The sequence below is a fragment of the Oncorhynchus gorbuscha genome, unplaced genomic scaffold (genome assembly GCF_021184085.1).
Source record: "Oncorhynchus gorbuscha isolate QuinsamMale2020 ecotype Even-year unplaced genomic scaffold, OgorEven_v1.0 Un_scaffold_7675, whole genome shotgun sequence".
Taxonomy (NCBI): domain Eukaryota; kingdom Metazoa; phylum Chordata; class Actinopteri; order Salmoniformes; family Salmonidae; genus Oncorhynchus; species Oncorhynchus gorbuscha.
The window spans coordinates 1-16795 of NW_025751014.1; the positions used below are offsets into that span (position 1 = coordinate 1).

At 51.2% G+C, this 16795-nt stretch overlaps 2 protein-coding genes across 2 annotated transcripts; both read left to right on the forward strand.

Moving 5' to 3' along the window:
- Positions 1-812: 812 nt before the first annotated feature.
- On the forward strand, positions 813-10877 carry LOC124029782 (transportin-2-like). The gene is made up of 12 exons (XM_046341364.1): positions 813-932; positions 1125-1200; positions 1299-1448; positions 1807-1913; positions 2000-2133; positions 2626-2707; positions 6475-6597; positions 7001-7119; positions 7862-7922; positions 8031-8202; positions 9609-9761; positions 10711-10877. The coding sequence occupies exons 1-12, from the start codon at positions 834-836 to the stop codon at positions 10875-10877; spliced, it is 1443 nt and encodes a 480-aa protein (XP_046197320.1). The 5' UTR covers positions 813-833.
- Positions 10878-11572: 695 nt separating this feature from the next.
- Positions 11573-13798, forward strand: LOC124029781 (transportin-2-like; the record flags this gene model as incomplete). The annotated part of the gene is made up of 4 exons (XM_046341363.1): positions 11573-11592; positions 11682-11796; positions 12486-12680; positions 13640-13798. Coding segments are annotated over exons 1-4 (489 nt in total), but the record flags the coding sequence as incomplete, so codon positions are not given.
- Between the last annotated feature and the right edge of the window lie 2997 nt (positions 13799-16795).

The following is a 16795-nucleotide window of genomic DNA, read 5'->3' on the forward strand; positions in this document are numbered from 1 at the left end:
AGAGAGACAACTCTGCATGTGATGTTGGGCTAGAGAGACAACTCTGCATGTGATGTTGGGCTAGAGAGACAACTCTGCATGTGATGTTGGGTTGAAGCGACTCTGCATGTGATGTTGGTTAGAACTACTCCGCTTGTGATGTTAGGTTAGGCGACTCTGCTTGTGATGTTGGGTTAGAGAGACGACTCTGCTTGTGATGTTGGGTTAGAGAGACGACTCTGCTTGTGATGTTGGGTTAGAGAGACGACTCTGCATGTGATGTTGGGTTAGAGACGACTCTGCATGTGATGTTGGGTTAGAGAGACTCTCCGCTTGTGATGTTGGGTTAGAGAGACGACTCTGCTTGTGATGTTGGGTTAGAGACTCACTTGTGATGGTAGTTAGAGAAACGACTCTGCTTGTGATGTTGGGTTAGAGAGACGACTCTGCTTGTGATGTTGGGTTCTGCTTGTGATGTTGGGTTAGAGACGACTCTGCTTGTGATGTTAGGTTAGAGAAACTGACTCTACTTGTGATGTTGAGATTGAGCGACTCTGCTTGTGATGTTGGGTTAGAGAGAGCGACTCTGCTTGTGATGTTGGGTTAGAGAGACGACTCTGCTTGTGATGTTGGGTTAGAGACGACTCTGCTTGTGATGTTGGGTTAGAGAGACGACTCTGCATGTAATGTTGGGCTAGAGAGACAACTCTGCATGTGATGTTGGGCTAGAGAGACGACTCTGCTTGTGACCGCGACACTAGTAGCAACAGAACTATGTAGCCGGCGGAGGCTGTAAGGAAAATGTAGAGAAACATTCAAGTCTCTCTCTCTCTCTCTCTGTCTGTGTGTGTAGGATGGAGTGGCAGCCGGATGAACAGGGTTTGCAGCAGGTACTTCAGCTGCTGAAGGACTCCCAGTCTCCAGACACAGCCACACAGAGAGCTGTGCAGGAAGTATCCTCTCAAACACACAGCAGTGTGTCTGCGTACGAGGGAGAGAGAGGCTGTGGGATTGTTTTCCATACTCCATAATGTGTCTCATCGGGGTGTGAGTGTAGGATAAGTCATGAATGTGTTCGGGGATTGTTGGTGATTTGCCATGTTGATTGTTTTGTCAGTGAAGGGTTGTTCCTTAACAGTGTGTAGAAACTGGAACAGCTCAACCAGTTCCCAGACTTCAACAACTATCTCATCTTCGTCCTTACAAGCCTCAAATCAGAGGGTAAGTGTGTGTAAGATCTATATCAAATGGTTGAGAGCATTAGTCAGTGGTTACTAATCGTTCCCTCTTTCCTTTCAAACCAACCCCCTTCTCTGTAGATGAGCCGACCCGTTCTCTAAGTGGTCTCATATTGAAGAACAATGTGAAGGCCCACTACCAGAACTTTCCTCCTCTGGTCGCTGACTTCATCAAGAGGGAATGTCTCAACAACATCGGAGATCCCTCGCCCCTCATCAGAGCAACCATCGGTAAGAGAGAGAGAGAGAGAGAGTGTGTGTGTGTGTGTGTGTGTGTGTGTGTGTGTGTGTGCTGCAAAGTGAGTCAGGATGTGTGGGTGGTTGAGCCTTTGCAGGTACTGGTGTCAGTCTGTGGGGGAGTATGCGTTAATCAGCAAGCTGAAGTGTGTATTCAACTTTCAGTTTCAGGTTTTAATGTCACATACAGTGAAATTCCTTCTTGCAGCTCTAAACCATCAATGCAGTTATCAATAGTAGTACTAAGAATAACAAGGAAGAACAGAAACCCACAATAAATCCTGTTGTGTATACATGTGTGTGTATGTGCCTATTAGTTAGTGTGTGTAACCCTGTGCCTCCTGTCTCTCAGGCATCTTGATAACAACCATAGCATCTAAAGGAGAGCTGCAGACATGGCCTGAACTCCTCCCTCAACTCTGTAACCTGCTCAACTCTGAAGACTACAATACCTGCGAGGTCACACACACACACACGCTCCCATCTCATCCTTTGATTGTTCATGTAGGGCCTATGTTTAACTTTCTCTGTGCGTTTGCGTGCAGGGTTCTTTCGGAGCACTGCAGAAGATCTGTGAGGATTCTTCAGAGCTGTTGGACAGTGATGCTCTCAACAGACCCCTGAACATCATGATCCCCAAGTTCCTACAGTTCTTTAAACACTGCAGCCCAAAGATCAGGTCTGTCTGTCGGTCCGTCCGTCCGTCCTCGCTCCATGCTCCCTCCCTGACAAGTAGTTGATTTCTTCTTAAGGCAGCTATTGAATGCAACCAACTTTGTTTCTGCTCCCTCCCTCTCCCTCCCTCCCTCCCTCCCTCCCTCCCTCCCTCCCTCCCTCCCTCCCTCCCTCCCTCCCTCCCTCCCTCCCCCTCCCTCCCTCCCTCCCTCCCTCCCTCCCTCCCTCCCTCCCCCCTCCCCCTCCCTCCCTCCCTCCCTCCCTCCCCCCTCCCTCCCTCCCTCCCTCCCTCCCTCCCTCCCTCCCTCCCTCCCTCCTCTCCCCTCCCTCCCTCCCTCCCTCCTCCCTCCCTCCCTCTCCTCTCTCTCCTCTCTCCCCCTCTCTCCCTCCCTCCCTCCTCCCCCTCCTCTCCCTCTCTCCCCCTCTCTCCCCTCCTCTCTCTCTCCATCTCTCTCTCTCCTCCTCTCTCCTCCCTCCCTCTCTCTCCCTCCTCCAGGTCTCATGCCATAGCGTGTGTGAATCAGTTCATCAGCAGTAGAGCCCAGGCTCTGATGGATCACATTGACACCTTCATCGAGGTGAGACGGGGGTTGTGACTAAAATGGCACCCTAGTCCCTATATAGTGCACAACTTTAGACCAAATTATTTACAGAAATATTTTATTTTATTTGTAATAATGACAATTAAACCAATACTGAATGAACACTTATTTTAACTTAATATAATACATAAATAAAATCATTTTAGCCTCAAATAAATAATGAAACCTGTTCAATTTGGTTTAAATAATGCAAAAACAAAGTGGAGAAGAAAGTAAAAGCAATATGTGCCATGTAAGAAAGCTAACGTTTCAGTTCCTTGCTCAGAACATGAGAACATATGAAAGCTGCTGGTTCCTTTTAACATGAGTCTTCAATATTCCCAGGTAAGAAGTTTTAGGTTGTAGGAATTATAGGACTATTTCTCTCTATACCATTTGTATTTCATATACCTTTGACTATTGGATGTTCTTACAGGCACTTTAGTATTATCAGTGTAACAGTATAGCTTCCGTCCTTCTCGTCGCCCCTACCTGGGCTCGAACCAGGAACACATCGACAACTGGCATCCTCGAAACAGTGTTACCCACAAAGTTGTTCCCCTTGCAGAGCAAGGGGAACAACTACTCCAAGTCTTAGAGCGTGTGACGTTTGAAACGCTATTAGCGCGCACCCCGTTAACTAGCTAGCCATTTCACATCACATTGATTACACCAGCCTAATCTCGGGAGTTGATAGGCTTGAAGTCATAAACAGCTCAATGCTTGAAGCACAGCGAAGAGCTGCTGGCAAAACGCACGAAAGTGCTGTTAGAATGAATGCTTACGAGTCTGCTGCTGCCTACCAGAGCTCAGTCTGACTGCTCTATCAAATATCAAATCATAGATTTTTATTATAACATAATAACACACAGAAATATGAGCCTTAGGTCATTAATATGGTCAAATCCAGAAACTATAATTTTGAAAACAAAATGTTTATTCTTTCAGTGAAATGCGGAATCATTCCGTATCTAACGGGTGGCATCCCTAAGTCTAAATATTGCTGTTACATTGTACAACCTTCAATGTAATGCCATAATTATGTACAATTCTGGCAAATTCATTACGGTCTTTGTTAGGAATAAATGGTCAGTTCGCAACGAGCCAGGCGGCCCAAACTGCTGCATATACCCCGACTCTGCTTGCACGGAACGCAAGAGAAGTGACACAATTTCCCAAGTTAGAAGAAATTCATGTTAGCAGGCAATATTAACTAAATATGCAGGTTTAAAAATATATACTTGTGTATTGATTTTAAAGAAAGGCATTGGTGTTTAGGGTTAGGTTCATTTAGCTTCAGTGTTTATGGTTAGGTTAGGTGTTTATGGTTAGGTTCACATTGGTGTTTATGGTTAGGTTCACATTGGTGTTTATGGTTAGGTTCACATTGGTGTTTATGGTTAGGTTCACATTGGTGTTTATGGTTAGGTACACATTGGTGTTTATGGTTAGGTTCACATTGGTGTTTATGGTTAGCTTCACATTGGTGTTTATGGTTAGGTTCACATTGGTGTTTATGGTTAGGTACACATTGGTGTTTATGGTTAGGTTCACATTGGTGTTTATGGTTAGGTTCACATTGGTGTTTAGGGTTAGGTACATTGGTGTTTAGGTTCACATTGGTGTTTATGGTTAGGTTCACATTGGTGTCACATTGGTGTTTATGGTTAGGTTCACATTGGTGTTTATGGTAAGGTACATTGGTGTTTATGGTTAGGTTCACATTGGTGTTTATGGTTAGGTACACATTGGTGTTTATGGTTAGGTTCACATTGGTGTTTATGGTTAGGTTCACATTGGTGTTTATGGTTAGGTACACATTGGTGTTTATGGTTAGGTTCACATTGGTGTTTATGGTTAGGTTCACATTGGTGTTTATGGTTAGGTTCACATTGGTGTTTATGGTTAGGTACACATTGTGTTTATGGTTAGGTTCACATTGGTGTTTATGGTTAGGTTCACATTGGTGTTTATGGTTAGGTTCACATTGGTGTTTATGGTTAGGTTCACATTGGTGTTTATGGTTAGGTTCACATTGGTGTTTATGGTTAGGTTCACATTGGTGTTTATGGTTAGGTTCACATTGGTGTTTATGGTTAGGTGTTTATGGTTAGGTACACATTGGTGTTTATGGTTAGGTTCACATTGGTGTTTATGGTTAGGTTCACATTGGTGTTTATGGTTAGGTTCACATTGGTGTTTATGGTTAGGTTCACATTGGTGTTTATGGTTAGGTACACATTGGTGTTTATGGTTAGGTTCACATTGGTGTTTATGGTTAGGTACATTGGTGTTTATGGTTAGGTACACATTGGTGTTTAGGTTAGGTACACATTGGTGTTTATGGTTAGGTTCACATTGGTGTTTATGGTTAGGTTCACATTGGTGTTTATGGTTAGGTTCACATTGGTGTTTATGGTTAGGTTCACATTGGTGTTTATGGTTAGGTTCACATTGGTGTTTATGGTTAGGTTCACATTGGTGTTTATGGTTAGGTACACATTGGTGTTTATGGTTAGGTTCACATTGGTGTTTATGGTTAGGTTCACATTGGTGTTTATGGTTAGGTTCACATTGGTGTTTATGGTTAGGTTCACATTGGTGTTTATGGTTAGGTTCACATTGGTGTTTATGGTTAGGTTCACATTGGTGTTTATGGTTAGGTTCACATTGGTGTTTATGGTTAGGTTCACATTGGTGTTTATGGTTAGGTTCACATTGGTGTTTATGGTTCAGAGTTCACATTGGTGTTTATGGTTAGGTTCACATTGGTGTTTATGGTTAGGTTCACATTGGTGTTTATGGTTAGGTTCACATTGGTGTTTATGGTTAGGTTCACATTGGTGTTTATGGTTAGGTTTTGGTGTTTATGGTTAGGTTCATTGGTGTTTATTGGTGTTTATGGTTAGGTTCACATTGGTGTTTATGGTTAGGTTCACATTGGTGTTTATGGTTAGGTTCACATTGGTGTTTATGGTTAGGTTCACATTGGTGTTTATGGTTAGGTTCACATTGGTGTTTATGGTTAGGTTCACATTGGTGTTTATGGTTAGGTTCACATTGGTGTTTATGGTTAATGGTGTTTATGGTTAGGTTCACATTGGTGTTTATGGTTAGGTTCACATTGGTGTTTATGGTTAGGTTCACATTGGTGTTTATGGTTAGGTTCACATTGGTGTTTATGGCTAGGTTCACATTGGTGCAACGACCCCCCTCTCTCCCAGAGTCTAAATGTTTATAATAATGACCCCCCCTCTCTCTCCAGAGTCTAAATGTTTATTATAACGACCCCCCTCTCCAGTCTAAATGTTTATTATAATGACCCCCCTCTCTCTCCAGAGTCTAAATGTTTATTATAACGACCCCCCTCTCTCCAGTCTAAATGTTTATTATAATGACCCCCCTCTCTCTGAGTCTAAATGTTTATTATAATGACCCCCCTCTCTCCAGTCTAAATGTTTATTATAATGACCCCCCCACCTCTCCAGAGTCTAAATGTTTATTATAACGACCCCCCTCTCTCTCAGTCTAAATGTTTATTATAACGACCCCCTCTCTCTCTCCAGAGTCTAAATGTTTATTATAACGACCCCCCTCTCTCTCCAGTCTAAATGTTTATTATAACGACCCCTCCCCCTCTCTCTCCAGTCTAAATGTTTATTATAACGACCCCTCCCCCTCTCTCTCCAGTCTAAATGTTTATTATAACGACCCCCCCTCTCTCCAGTCTAAATGTTTATTATAATGACCCCCTCTTTCTCCAGAGTCTGTTTGCTCTAGCGGGGGATGAGGACTGTGAGGTGAGGAAGAACGTGTGTAGAGCTCTGGTCATGCTGCTGGAGGTCCGGATAGACCGACTCATACCACACATGCACAGCATCATACAGGTACCTCCTACGAACTCTGACCTCTAACCCTATGACCTCATACCACACATGCACAGCATCATACAGGTACCACCTACGAACTCTGACCTCTAACCCTATGACCTCATACCACACATGCACAGCATCGTACAGGTACCACCGACGAACTCTGACCTCTAACCCTATGACCTCATACCACATGCACAGCATCATACAGGTACCACCTACGAACTCTGACCCCATGACCCTGTGCACTTTTGACCTTCCTCAGACACTCATTCATCACTCATGTTCCATGTGTTTTTATAAACGTCCTACACTCAATCTGTTCTGCTATTTCTCTCTCTCTCTCTATTCTTATGGCCCCATACCTCTTTTCCATATTGCCTTCTGTTTCTATAAGAGATCTCTCTCTCCTCCCCAGTACATGCTCCAGCGAACCCAGGACCCAGATGAGAATGTCAGTCTGGAGGCCTGTGAGTTCTGGCTCACCCTGGCTGAGCAGCCCGTCTGCAAGGAGGCCCTGTCTGGGCACCTGGTCCAGTAAGTACACACCCGCCCGCACACGGGGGCAGTGACACTCGGATACACACACTCGGATACACACACTCGGATACACACACTCGGATACACACACTCGGATACACACACTCGGATACACACACTCGGATACACACACTCGGATACACACACTCGGATACACACACTCGGATACACACACTCGGATACACACACTCGGATACACACACTCGGATACACACACTCGGATACACACACTCGGATACACACACTCGGATACACACACTCGGATACACACACTGGATACACACACTCGGATACACACACAGTGTGGTTACACACACTCGGATACACACACTCGGATACACACACTCATCACACACTGGATACACACACTGGGATACACACTCGGATACACACACTCGGATACACACTCGGATACACACACTCGGATACACACACTCGGATACACACACTCGATACACACACTGATACACACACTCGATACACACCCCGGATACACACACTCGGATACACACACTCGGATACACACACTGGATACACACACTCGGATACACACACTCGGATACACACTGGATACACACACTCGGATACACACACTCGGATACACACACTCGGATACACACACTCGGATACACACACTCGGATACACAGATGAAGTGATGGCTGGGTGAGTTTTTAGTAGGGGTGTAGCTGGATAAAGAGGACTAGTGTGGTTATCACCATCTCTCCTGTCTCTCTCCAGACTCATCCCTATCCTGGTGAATGGGATGAAGTACTCTGAGATAGACATCATCCTCCTAAAGGTGAGTTTAGTCAGTCAGTCAGTCTGTGTGAGTGATTGTGAGTCTGTATGTCCCACTCCTAATACACAACAAGAGAGAACCATGACTAAACGTTCCCCCCCCCCCCAGGGAGATGTAGAGGAGGAGGACGACACCGTACCAGACAGTGAGCAGGACATCAAGCCTCGCTTCCACAAGTCACGCACTGTCACCCTGCAACACGAGGGAGGAGAGGGGGAGGAGGCGGAGGACCACGACGATGACGATGACGACGATGACACGCTCTCCGACTGGAACCTGCGTGAGTGGTTGAGGGATTGCGTGACAGCTCAGCTGACCAATCAGAGCCGGGGAAATGGGATTGGCAGCCAGTCTTTAGTGTTTGTCCCGCCAAGAGAGAAGATTTAGGGCCAGTTTTTCCAGTTCTCAGTTGATGTTACTGATTACCCATGAAGATACACACACACACACACACACCTGGTCTAAATCAGTCACTGTTTAACTAGCGGTGTAGTAAGTGTTGTAACCTCTGTCTCTCTCTCTAACAGGGAAGTGTTGTAACCTCTGTCTCTCTCTCTAACAGGGAAGTGTTGTAACCTCTGTCTCTCTCTCTAACAGGGAAGTGTCGGAACCTCTGTCTCTAACAGGGAAGTGTTGTAACCTCTGTTTCTCTCTAACAGGGAAGTGTTGGAACCTCTGTCTCTCTCTCTAACAGGGAAGTGTTGGAACCTCTGTCTCTCTCTAACAGGGAAGTGTTGTAACCTCTGTTTCTCTCTCTAACAGGGAAGTGTCGGAACCTCTGTCTTTCTCTCTAACAGGGAAGTGTTGTAACCTCTGTCTCTCTCTCTAACAGGGAAGTGTTGTAACCTCTGTTTCTCTCTCTAACAGGGAAGTGTAGTAACCTCTGTTTCTCTCTCTAACAGGGAAGTGTTGTAACCTCTGTTTCTCTCTCTAACAGGGAAGTGTTGTAACCTCTGTTTCTCTCTCTAACAGGGAAGTGTTGTAACCTCTGTCTCTAACAGGGAAGTGTTGTAACCTCTGTCTCTCTAACAGGGAAGTGTTGTAACCTCTGTCTTTCTCTCTAACAGGGAAGTGTTGTAACCTCTGTCTCTCTCTCTAACAGGGAAGTGTTGTAACCTCTGTCTCTCTCTCTAACAGGGAAGTGTTGTAACCTCTGTTTCTCTCTCTAACAGGGAAGTGTTGGAACCTCTGTCTCTCTCTCTAACAGGGAAGTGTTGGAACCTCTGTTTCTCTCTCTAACAGGGAAGTGTTGTAACCTCTGTTTCTCTCTCTAACAGGGAAGTGTTGTAACCTCTGTCTCTTTCTCTAACAGGGAAGTGTTGTAACCTCTGTCTCTCTCTCTCTCTAACAGGGAAGTGTTGTAACCTCTGTCTCTCTCTCTCTAACAGGGAAGTGTTGTAACCTCTGTCTCTCTCTCTCTAACAGGAAAGTGTTGTAACCTCTGTCTCTCTAACAGTGAAGTGTTGTAACCTCTGTTTCTCTCTCTAACAGTGAAGTGTTGTAACCTCTGTTTCTCTCTCTAACAGGGAAGTGTTGTAACCTCTGTTTCTCTAACAGGGAAGTGTTGTAACCTCTGTTTCTCTAACAGGGAAGTGTTGTAACCTCTCTCTCTCTAACAGGGAAGTGTTGTAACCTCTGTCTCTCTCTAACAGGGAAGTGTTGTAACCTCTGTCTCTCTCTTAACAGGGAAGTGTTCAGCGGCAGCGTTAGACGTGTTGGCTAACGTGTTTCGTGATGAGCTCCTCCCCCACCTGCTGCCCCTGCTGAAGGGCCTGTTGTTCCACCCAGACTGGGTCGTCAAGGAGTCTGGAATACTGGTGCTGGGGGCTATCGCTGAGGGTAACCCCTGACCTCGATCCCCTGACCTCGATCCCCTGACCTCGATCCCCTGACCTCGATCCCCTGACCTCGATCCCCTGACCTCGATCCCCTGACCTCGATCCCCTGACCTCGATCCCCTGACCTCGATCCCCTGACCTCGATCCCCTGACCTCGATCCCCTGACCTCGATCCCCTGACCTCGATCCCCTGACCTCGATCCCCTGACCTCGATCCCCTGATCTCGATCCCCTGACCTCGATCCCCTGACCTCTATCCCCTGATCTCCTCTATCCCCTGACCTCCTCTATTCTCTGACCTCCTCTATCCCCTCATCACCTCTATCCCCTGACCTCTATCCCCTGACCTCCTCTATCCCCTGACCACCTCTATCCCCTGACCTCCTCTATCCCCTGACCTCCTCTATTCTCTGACCTCCTCTATCCCCTGACCACCTCTATCCCCTGACCTCCTCTATTCTCTGACCTCCTCTATTCTCTGACCTCCTCTATCCCCTGACCACCTCTATCCCCTCATCTCCTCTATCCCCTGACCTCCTCTATCCCCTGACCTCCTCTATCCCCTGACCTCCTTCTATCCCCTGACCTCCCTATCCCCCTGACCTCCTCTATCCCCCTGACCTCCTCTATCCTGACCTCCTCTATCCCCCTGACCACCTTATCCCCTGACCACCTCTATCCCCTGACCACCCTATCCCCGACCTCCTCTATCCCCTGACCCTCCTCTATCCCCTGACCACCTCTATCCCCTGACCACTCTATCCCTGACCACCTCTATCCCCCTGACCCACCCTATCCCCTGACCTCCTATCCCCTGACTCTCCCCTATCCCCTGACCTCCTCTGTCCCCTGACCCTCCCATCCCCTGGGATCTCATCCCCTCATCTCCATCCTTTTTTATTTTTAATGGAACTGAAAGCATGTGAGTCACACCCCTCCTCTCTCCTCAGGTTGTATGCAGGGCATGGTTCCCTACCTACCAGAGTTGATGCCTCACCTCATCCAGTGTCTCTGTGATAAGAAGGCCCTGGTGCGCTCCATCGCCTGCTGGACCCTGTCCCGCTACGCCCACTGGGTGGTCAGCCAGCCCCCGACTCCCACCTCAAACCCCTCATGACTGAACTCCTCAAGAGGATCCTGGGACGGGAACAAGAGGGTTCAGGAGGCCGCCTGCAGGTGAGGGAGGGAGGGCTGGTGGTGAGGGGAGGGAGTGGCTGGTGGTGAGGGGAGGGAGGGGCTGGTGGTGAGGGGAGGGAGTGGCTGGTGGTGAGGGGAGGGAGTGGCTGGTGGTGAGGGGAGGGAGGGCTGGTGGTGAGGGGAGGGAGGACTGGGGTAGGAGGGGAGGGAGACTGGTGGTGAGGGAGGAGTGGCTGGTGGTGAGGGGAGGGAGGGCTGGGTGGGGAGGGGAGGGAGGGGGCTGGTGGGGAGGGGGAGGGAGTGGCTGGTGGGGAGGGGAGGGAGGGATGGTGGGGAGGGGAGGGAGGGCTGGTGGGGAGGGGAGGGAGGGCTGGTCGGGGAGGGGAGGGAGGGCTGGGGGGAGGGAGGGAGGGCTGGCGGGTGGGAGGGAGGGGCTGGCGGTGTGGGGGAGAGTGGCTGGGCGGGGAGGGGAGGGCTGGTGGTGAGGGGAGGGAGCAGCTGGCGGTGTGGGGAGAGGGCTGGCGTGTGGGGGGAGGGCTGGTGGGGAGGGGAGGGAGTGGCTGGCGGTGGGGTGGAGAGTGGCTGGGGGAGGGGAGGGAGGGCTGTGAGGGGAGGGGAGTGGCTGGCGGTGAGGGGAGGGAGGGCTGGCGGGTGGTGGGTTTTTTGAGAATAAAGATGTTGAACTGGAATTCAAGGTGATGGGATATGCAATGAATTAATGTTTCCTGCTCCCCTTCGCTCTCTGCTGCCCGCTTCTCTCCTCCCCTCTCCCTCCCCCTCTCAGTGCGTTTGCGACCCTAGAGGAGGAGGCCTGTACAGAGCTGGTTCCCTATCTGAGCTTCATTCTGGATACTCTGGTCTTCGCCTTGGAAAATACCAGCACAGAACCTGCTCATACTGTACGACGCTATAGGAACACTGGCCGACTCCAGAGGGGACACCACCAACCAACCGGTTAGTAGGTAGCTGGGCTAGTTAAACACCTTCTAGTTACCCTCAGTTTCCCATTCGAGGGCGGTAGTTAGTTTCGCGGAGAGGGCGGTAGTTAGTTTTCGGAGGGAAGGTAGTTAGTTTTCGAGGGCGGTAGTTAGTTTTCGGGAGGGCGGTAGTTAGTTTTCGGGAGGGCGGTAGTTAGTTTTCGGGAGGGCGGTAGTTAGTTTTCGGGAGGGCGGTAGTTAGTTTTCGGGAGGGCGGTAGTTAGTTTTCGGGAGGGCGGCAGTTAGTTTTCGGAGGCGGTAGTTAGTTTTCGGGAGGGCGGTAGTTAGTTTTCGGGAGGGCGGTAATTAGTTTTCGGGAGGGCGGTAGTTAGTTTTCGGCTCATTTGTTGTTTTTTACAAGTTTTAACCATATCTCTCTCTCTCCTCTCTCCCCCCTCGTCTTTCTCTCCTCCCCCCTCGTCTTTCTCTCCCTCTCCCCCTCGTCTTTCTCTCCTCTCTCCCCCTCGTCTTTCTCTCCTCTCTCCCCCCCTTTCTCTCCCCCCTCCTTTCTCTCTCTTCTCCCCCCCCGTCTCTCTCCTCTCTCCCCCTCGTCTTTCTCTCCTCTCTCTCCCCTCGTCTTTCTCCCCCCACCCCTCGTCTCTCTCCTCTAGGAGTACATAGAGAAGCTGATGCCTCCTCTCATCGCCAAGTGGAATGAGCTGAAGGATGAAGATAAGGACCTGTTTCCTCTGTTAGAGTGTCTGTCCTCTGTAGCTACAGCCCTCCAGAGTGGCTTCCTGCCCTACTGTGAACCAGTCTACCAGCGCTGTGTTACACTGGTGCAGAAAACACTGGCTCAAGCTATGATGAGACGCGCGCACACACACACACGCACGCTCGTCAAACATCTCATTCCATAATCATGGGCATTAATATGGAGTCGTGCTATAACAGTCCCCCCTTTGATGTTGAACATTGCTATAACAGCCTCCACTCTTCTAGGAAGGCTTTCCACTAGATGTTGGAACATTGCTGCTATAACAGCTTCCACTCTTCTGGGAAGGCTTTCCACTAGATGTTGGAACATTGCTGCTATAACAGCCTCCACTATTCTGGGAAGGATTTCCACTAGATGTTGGAACATTGCTGCTATAACAGCCTCCACTATTCTGGGAAGGCTTTCCACTAGATGTTGGAACATTGCTGCTATAACAGCCTCCACTCTTCTGGGAAGGCTTTCCACTAGATGTTGGAACATTGCTGCTATAACAGCCTCCACTCTTCTGGGAAGGCTTTCCACTAGATGTCCAATTCATCCTAAAGGTGTTCGATGGGGTTGAGGTCAGGGCTCTGTGCAGACCAGTCAAGTTCTTCTACTCTGATCTTGACAAACCATTTCTGTATGGACCTCGCTGCGCACGGAGACATTGTCATACTGAAACAGGAAAGGGGCCTTCCTCAAACGTGTTGTCACATCATTAGAAGCACAGAATCGTCTAGAATGTCATTGTATGCTGTAGAGTCAAGATTTCCCTTCACAAGAACTAAGGGTCCCGATCCATTAAAAACAGCCCCAGACCGTTATTCTTCCTCCACCAAACTTTACAGTTATCACTATGCGGCATCCTAAGATGGCGCCATTTTGAAAGTCTCTGAGCTCTTCAGTAAGGCCTGTCAGTGTGGCTGAAATGTCCAGATCCACTCATGTGAAGAGGTGTCCACATACCTTTATCTATAGCGTCAAAGACACACAGTTATCAGTGATTTAAAGATTCAGTGGTTTTTGATCTTAACTCTCTCCTCTCTCTCCCCTCTCCTCCCCCAGATGTACAGCCAACAACCGGACCAGTACGAAGCCCCTGATAAGGACTTTATGATCGTGGCCCTGGACCTCCTCAGTGGTCTGGCTGAGGGCCTGGGGGGCCACGTTGATCAGCTGGTGTCCCGGAGCAACATCATGACACTACTGTTTCAGTGCATGCAGGCACGGAGTGTGTGTGTGTGCGTTTGGGGGTGGTTTCAGTGTTAACTCTACATATGTTTGAATGACCGTTGGTGACCACTGACCGAGACAATCTTCAAGGCATTCCTAGTCCATCTCTAAACATTTCTATAAAAAACTTTTATTCCTACTTTTATTCTGTCTCGCGCTGTTGAAAGGGAGGTGCACTTGTTTCAGCTGCCCCGCGCACCGGGAGGCCAAGGGTTCCCATTTTGAACCATTTCATGTGCCCGAAGAGCAAATCTAGTGCACCTATAGCCTACCGCTGGCCAACCGGATTGATCAGAACACCATGTCTCATAGGAGTAACATGAATTTGTGCGCGTGTCAGAAATAATGCAATGTGACTCGAGTTTCTCCATCAGCTGGAAGACGGTGTCCCTTTTGTCAGTCTTAGTGGAGGGGGCAGGCTGAGGGAGGGGGGCAGGCTGAGGGAGGGGGCAGGCTGAGGGAGGGGGCAGGCTGAGGGAGGGGGGCAGGCTGAGGGTCGGTCAGTCTTAGTGGAGGGGGCAGGCTGCGGGAGGGGGCAGGCTGAGGGACGGGTCTTAGTGGAGGGGGGCAGGCTGAGGGACGGTCAGTCTTAGTGGAGGGGCAGGCTGAGGGATCGGTCAGTCTTAGTGGAGGGGGGGCAGGCTGAGGGACGGCCAGTCTTAGTGGAGGGGGCAGGCTGAGGGACGGTCAGTCTTAGTGGAGGGGGCAGGCTGAGGGACGGGCAGGCTGAGGGACGGTCAGTCATAGTGGAGGGGGCAGGCTGAGGGACGGTCAGTCTTAGTGGAGGGGGCAGGCTGAGGGACGGTCAGTCTTAGTGGAGGGGGCAGGCTGAGGGACGGTCAGTCTGAGGGACGGTCAGTCTTAGTGGAGGGGGTGGCTGAGGGACGGTCAGTCTTAGTGGAGGGGGCAGGCTGAGGGACGGTCAGTCTTAGTGGAGAGGTGAGCTGAGGGACGGCCAGTCTTAGTGGAGGGGGCAGAGCTGAGGGACGGTCAGTCTTAGTGGAGGGGGCAGGCTGAGGGACAGGCAGGCTGAGGGACGGTCAGTCTTAGTGGAGGGGGGCAGGCTGAGGGACGGTCAGTCTTAGTGGAGGGGGCAGGCTGAGGGACGGTCAGTCTAGTGGAGGGGCAGGCTGAGGGACGGGCAGTCTTAGTGGAGGGCAGGCTGAGGACGGCAGGCTGAGGGACGGCCAGTCTTAGTGGAGGGGGCAGGCTGAGGGACGGGGCAGGCTGAGGGACGGTCAGTCTTAGTGGAGGGGCAGGCTGAGGGACGGTCAGTCTTAGTGGAGGGGCAGGCTGAGGGACGGTCAGTCTTAGTGGAGGGGCAGGCTGAGGGACGGTCAGTCTTAGTGGAGGGGGCAGGCTGAGGGACGGTCAGGCTGAGGGACGGCCGTCAGTCTTAGTGGAGGGGCAGGCTGAGGGACGGCCAGTCTTAGTGGGAGGGGGCAGGCTGAGGGACGGTCAGTCTGAGTGGAGGGGGCAGGCTTAGTGGACGGTCAGTCTTAGTGGAGGGGCAGGCTGAGGGACGGTCAGTCTTAGTGGAGGGGCAGGCTGAGGGACGGTCAGTCTTAGTGGAGTGGAGGCAAGGCTGAGGGACGGTCAGTCTTAGTGGAGGGGGCAGGCTGAGGGACGGTCAGTCTTAGTGGAGGGGGCAGGCTGGAGGGACGGTCAGTCTTAGTGGAGGGTGGGGCAGGGGCTGAGGGACGTCAGTCTTAGTGGAGGGGCAGGCTGAGGGGCAGGCTGAGGGGGACGGTCAGTCTTAGTGGAGGGGGCAGGGCTGAGGGACGGTATCTTATTGGAGGCAGGCTGAGGGACGGTCAGTCTTAGTGGAGGGGGCAGGCTGAGGGTCGGCCAGTCTTAGTGGAAGGGGCAGGCTGAGGGACGGTCAGTCTTAGTGGAGGGGGCAGGGCTGAGGGGGCAGGCTGAGGGAGGGAGGGGGCAGGCTGAGGGGACGGTCAGTCTTAGGGAGGGGGCAGGCTGAGGGACGGTCAGGTCTTATTGGAGGGGGCAGGCTGAGGACGGTCAGTCTTAGTGGAGGGGGCAGGCTGAGGGACGGTCAGTCTTAGTGGAGGGGCAGGCTGAGGGGCAGGCTGAGGGAGAGGGGCAGGCTGAGGGAGGGGGCAGGCTGAGGGACGGTCAGTCTTAGTGGGAGGGGGCAGGCTGAGGGACGGTCAGTCTTAGTGGGAGGGGGCAGGCTGAGGGACGGTCAGTCTTAGTGGAGGGGGCAGGCTGGAGGGGCAGGCTGAGGGAGAGGGGCAGGCTGAGGGAGGGAGGGGGGCAGGCTGAGGGACGGCCAGTCTTAGTGGAGGGGGCAGGCTGAGGGACGGCCAGTCTGATCAGGCTGAGGGACGGTCAGTCTTAGTGGAGGGGCAGGCTGGGGACGGGCAGGCTGAGGGAGGGGGCAGGCTGAGGGACGGTCAGTCTTAGTGGAGGGGGCAGGCTGAGTGGAGGGTCTTAGTGGAGGGGGCAGGCTGAGGGACGGTCAGTCTTAGTGGAGGCAGGCTGAGGGACGGTCAGTCTTAGTGGAGGGGGCAGGCTGAGGGACGGCCAGCTGTGTGAGTCATGAGGGACGGTCAGTCTTAGTGGAGGGGCAGGCTAAGGGAAGGTCAGTCTTAGTGGGAGGGGCAGCTGAGGGACCTGTCAGTCTGAGGGACGGCTGTCTTAGTGGAGGGGCAGGCTGAGGGACGGGCAGGCTGGAGGGGACGATCAGTCTTAGTGGAGGGGGCAGGCTGAGGGATCTAAATAAGTCTTAGTGGAGGGGGGCAGGCTGAGGGACGGTCAGTCTTAGTGGAGGGGCAGGCTGAGGGGGACGGTCAGTCTTAGTGGAGGGGCTGAGGAGGGGGCAGGCTGAGGGAGAGGGGGCAGGCTGAGGGAGGCAGGCTGGAGGGAGGGGGCAGGCTGAGGGACGGTCAGCTGAGTGGAGGGGGCAGGCTGAGGGACGGTCAGTCTTAGTGGAGTGGGCAGGCTGAGGGACGGTCAGTCTTAGTGGAG

Bases quoted from the DNA above. Each gene is read 5' to 3' on its own strand.
- LOC124029782 (XM_046341364.1), top strand. From the start codon at position 834: ATGGAGTGGCAGCCGGATGAACAGGGTTTGCAGCAGGTACTTCAGCTG. The intron at 1,449-1,806 runs GTAAGAGAGAGA...CCTGTCTCTCAG, and splicing joins CCTCATCAGAGCAACCATCG to GCATCTTGATAACAACCATA. The intron at 8,203-9,608 runs GTGAGTGGTTGA...CTCTCTTAACAG, and splicing joins GCTCTCCGACTGGAACCTGC to GGAAGTGTTCAGCGGCAGCG.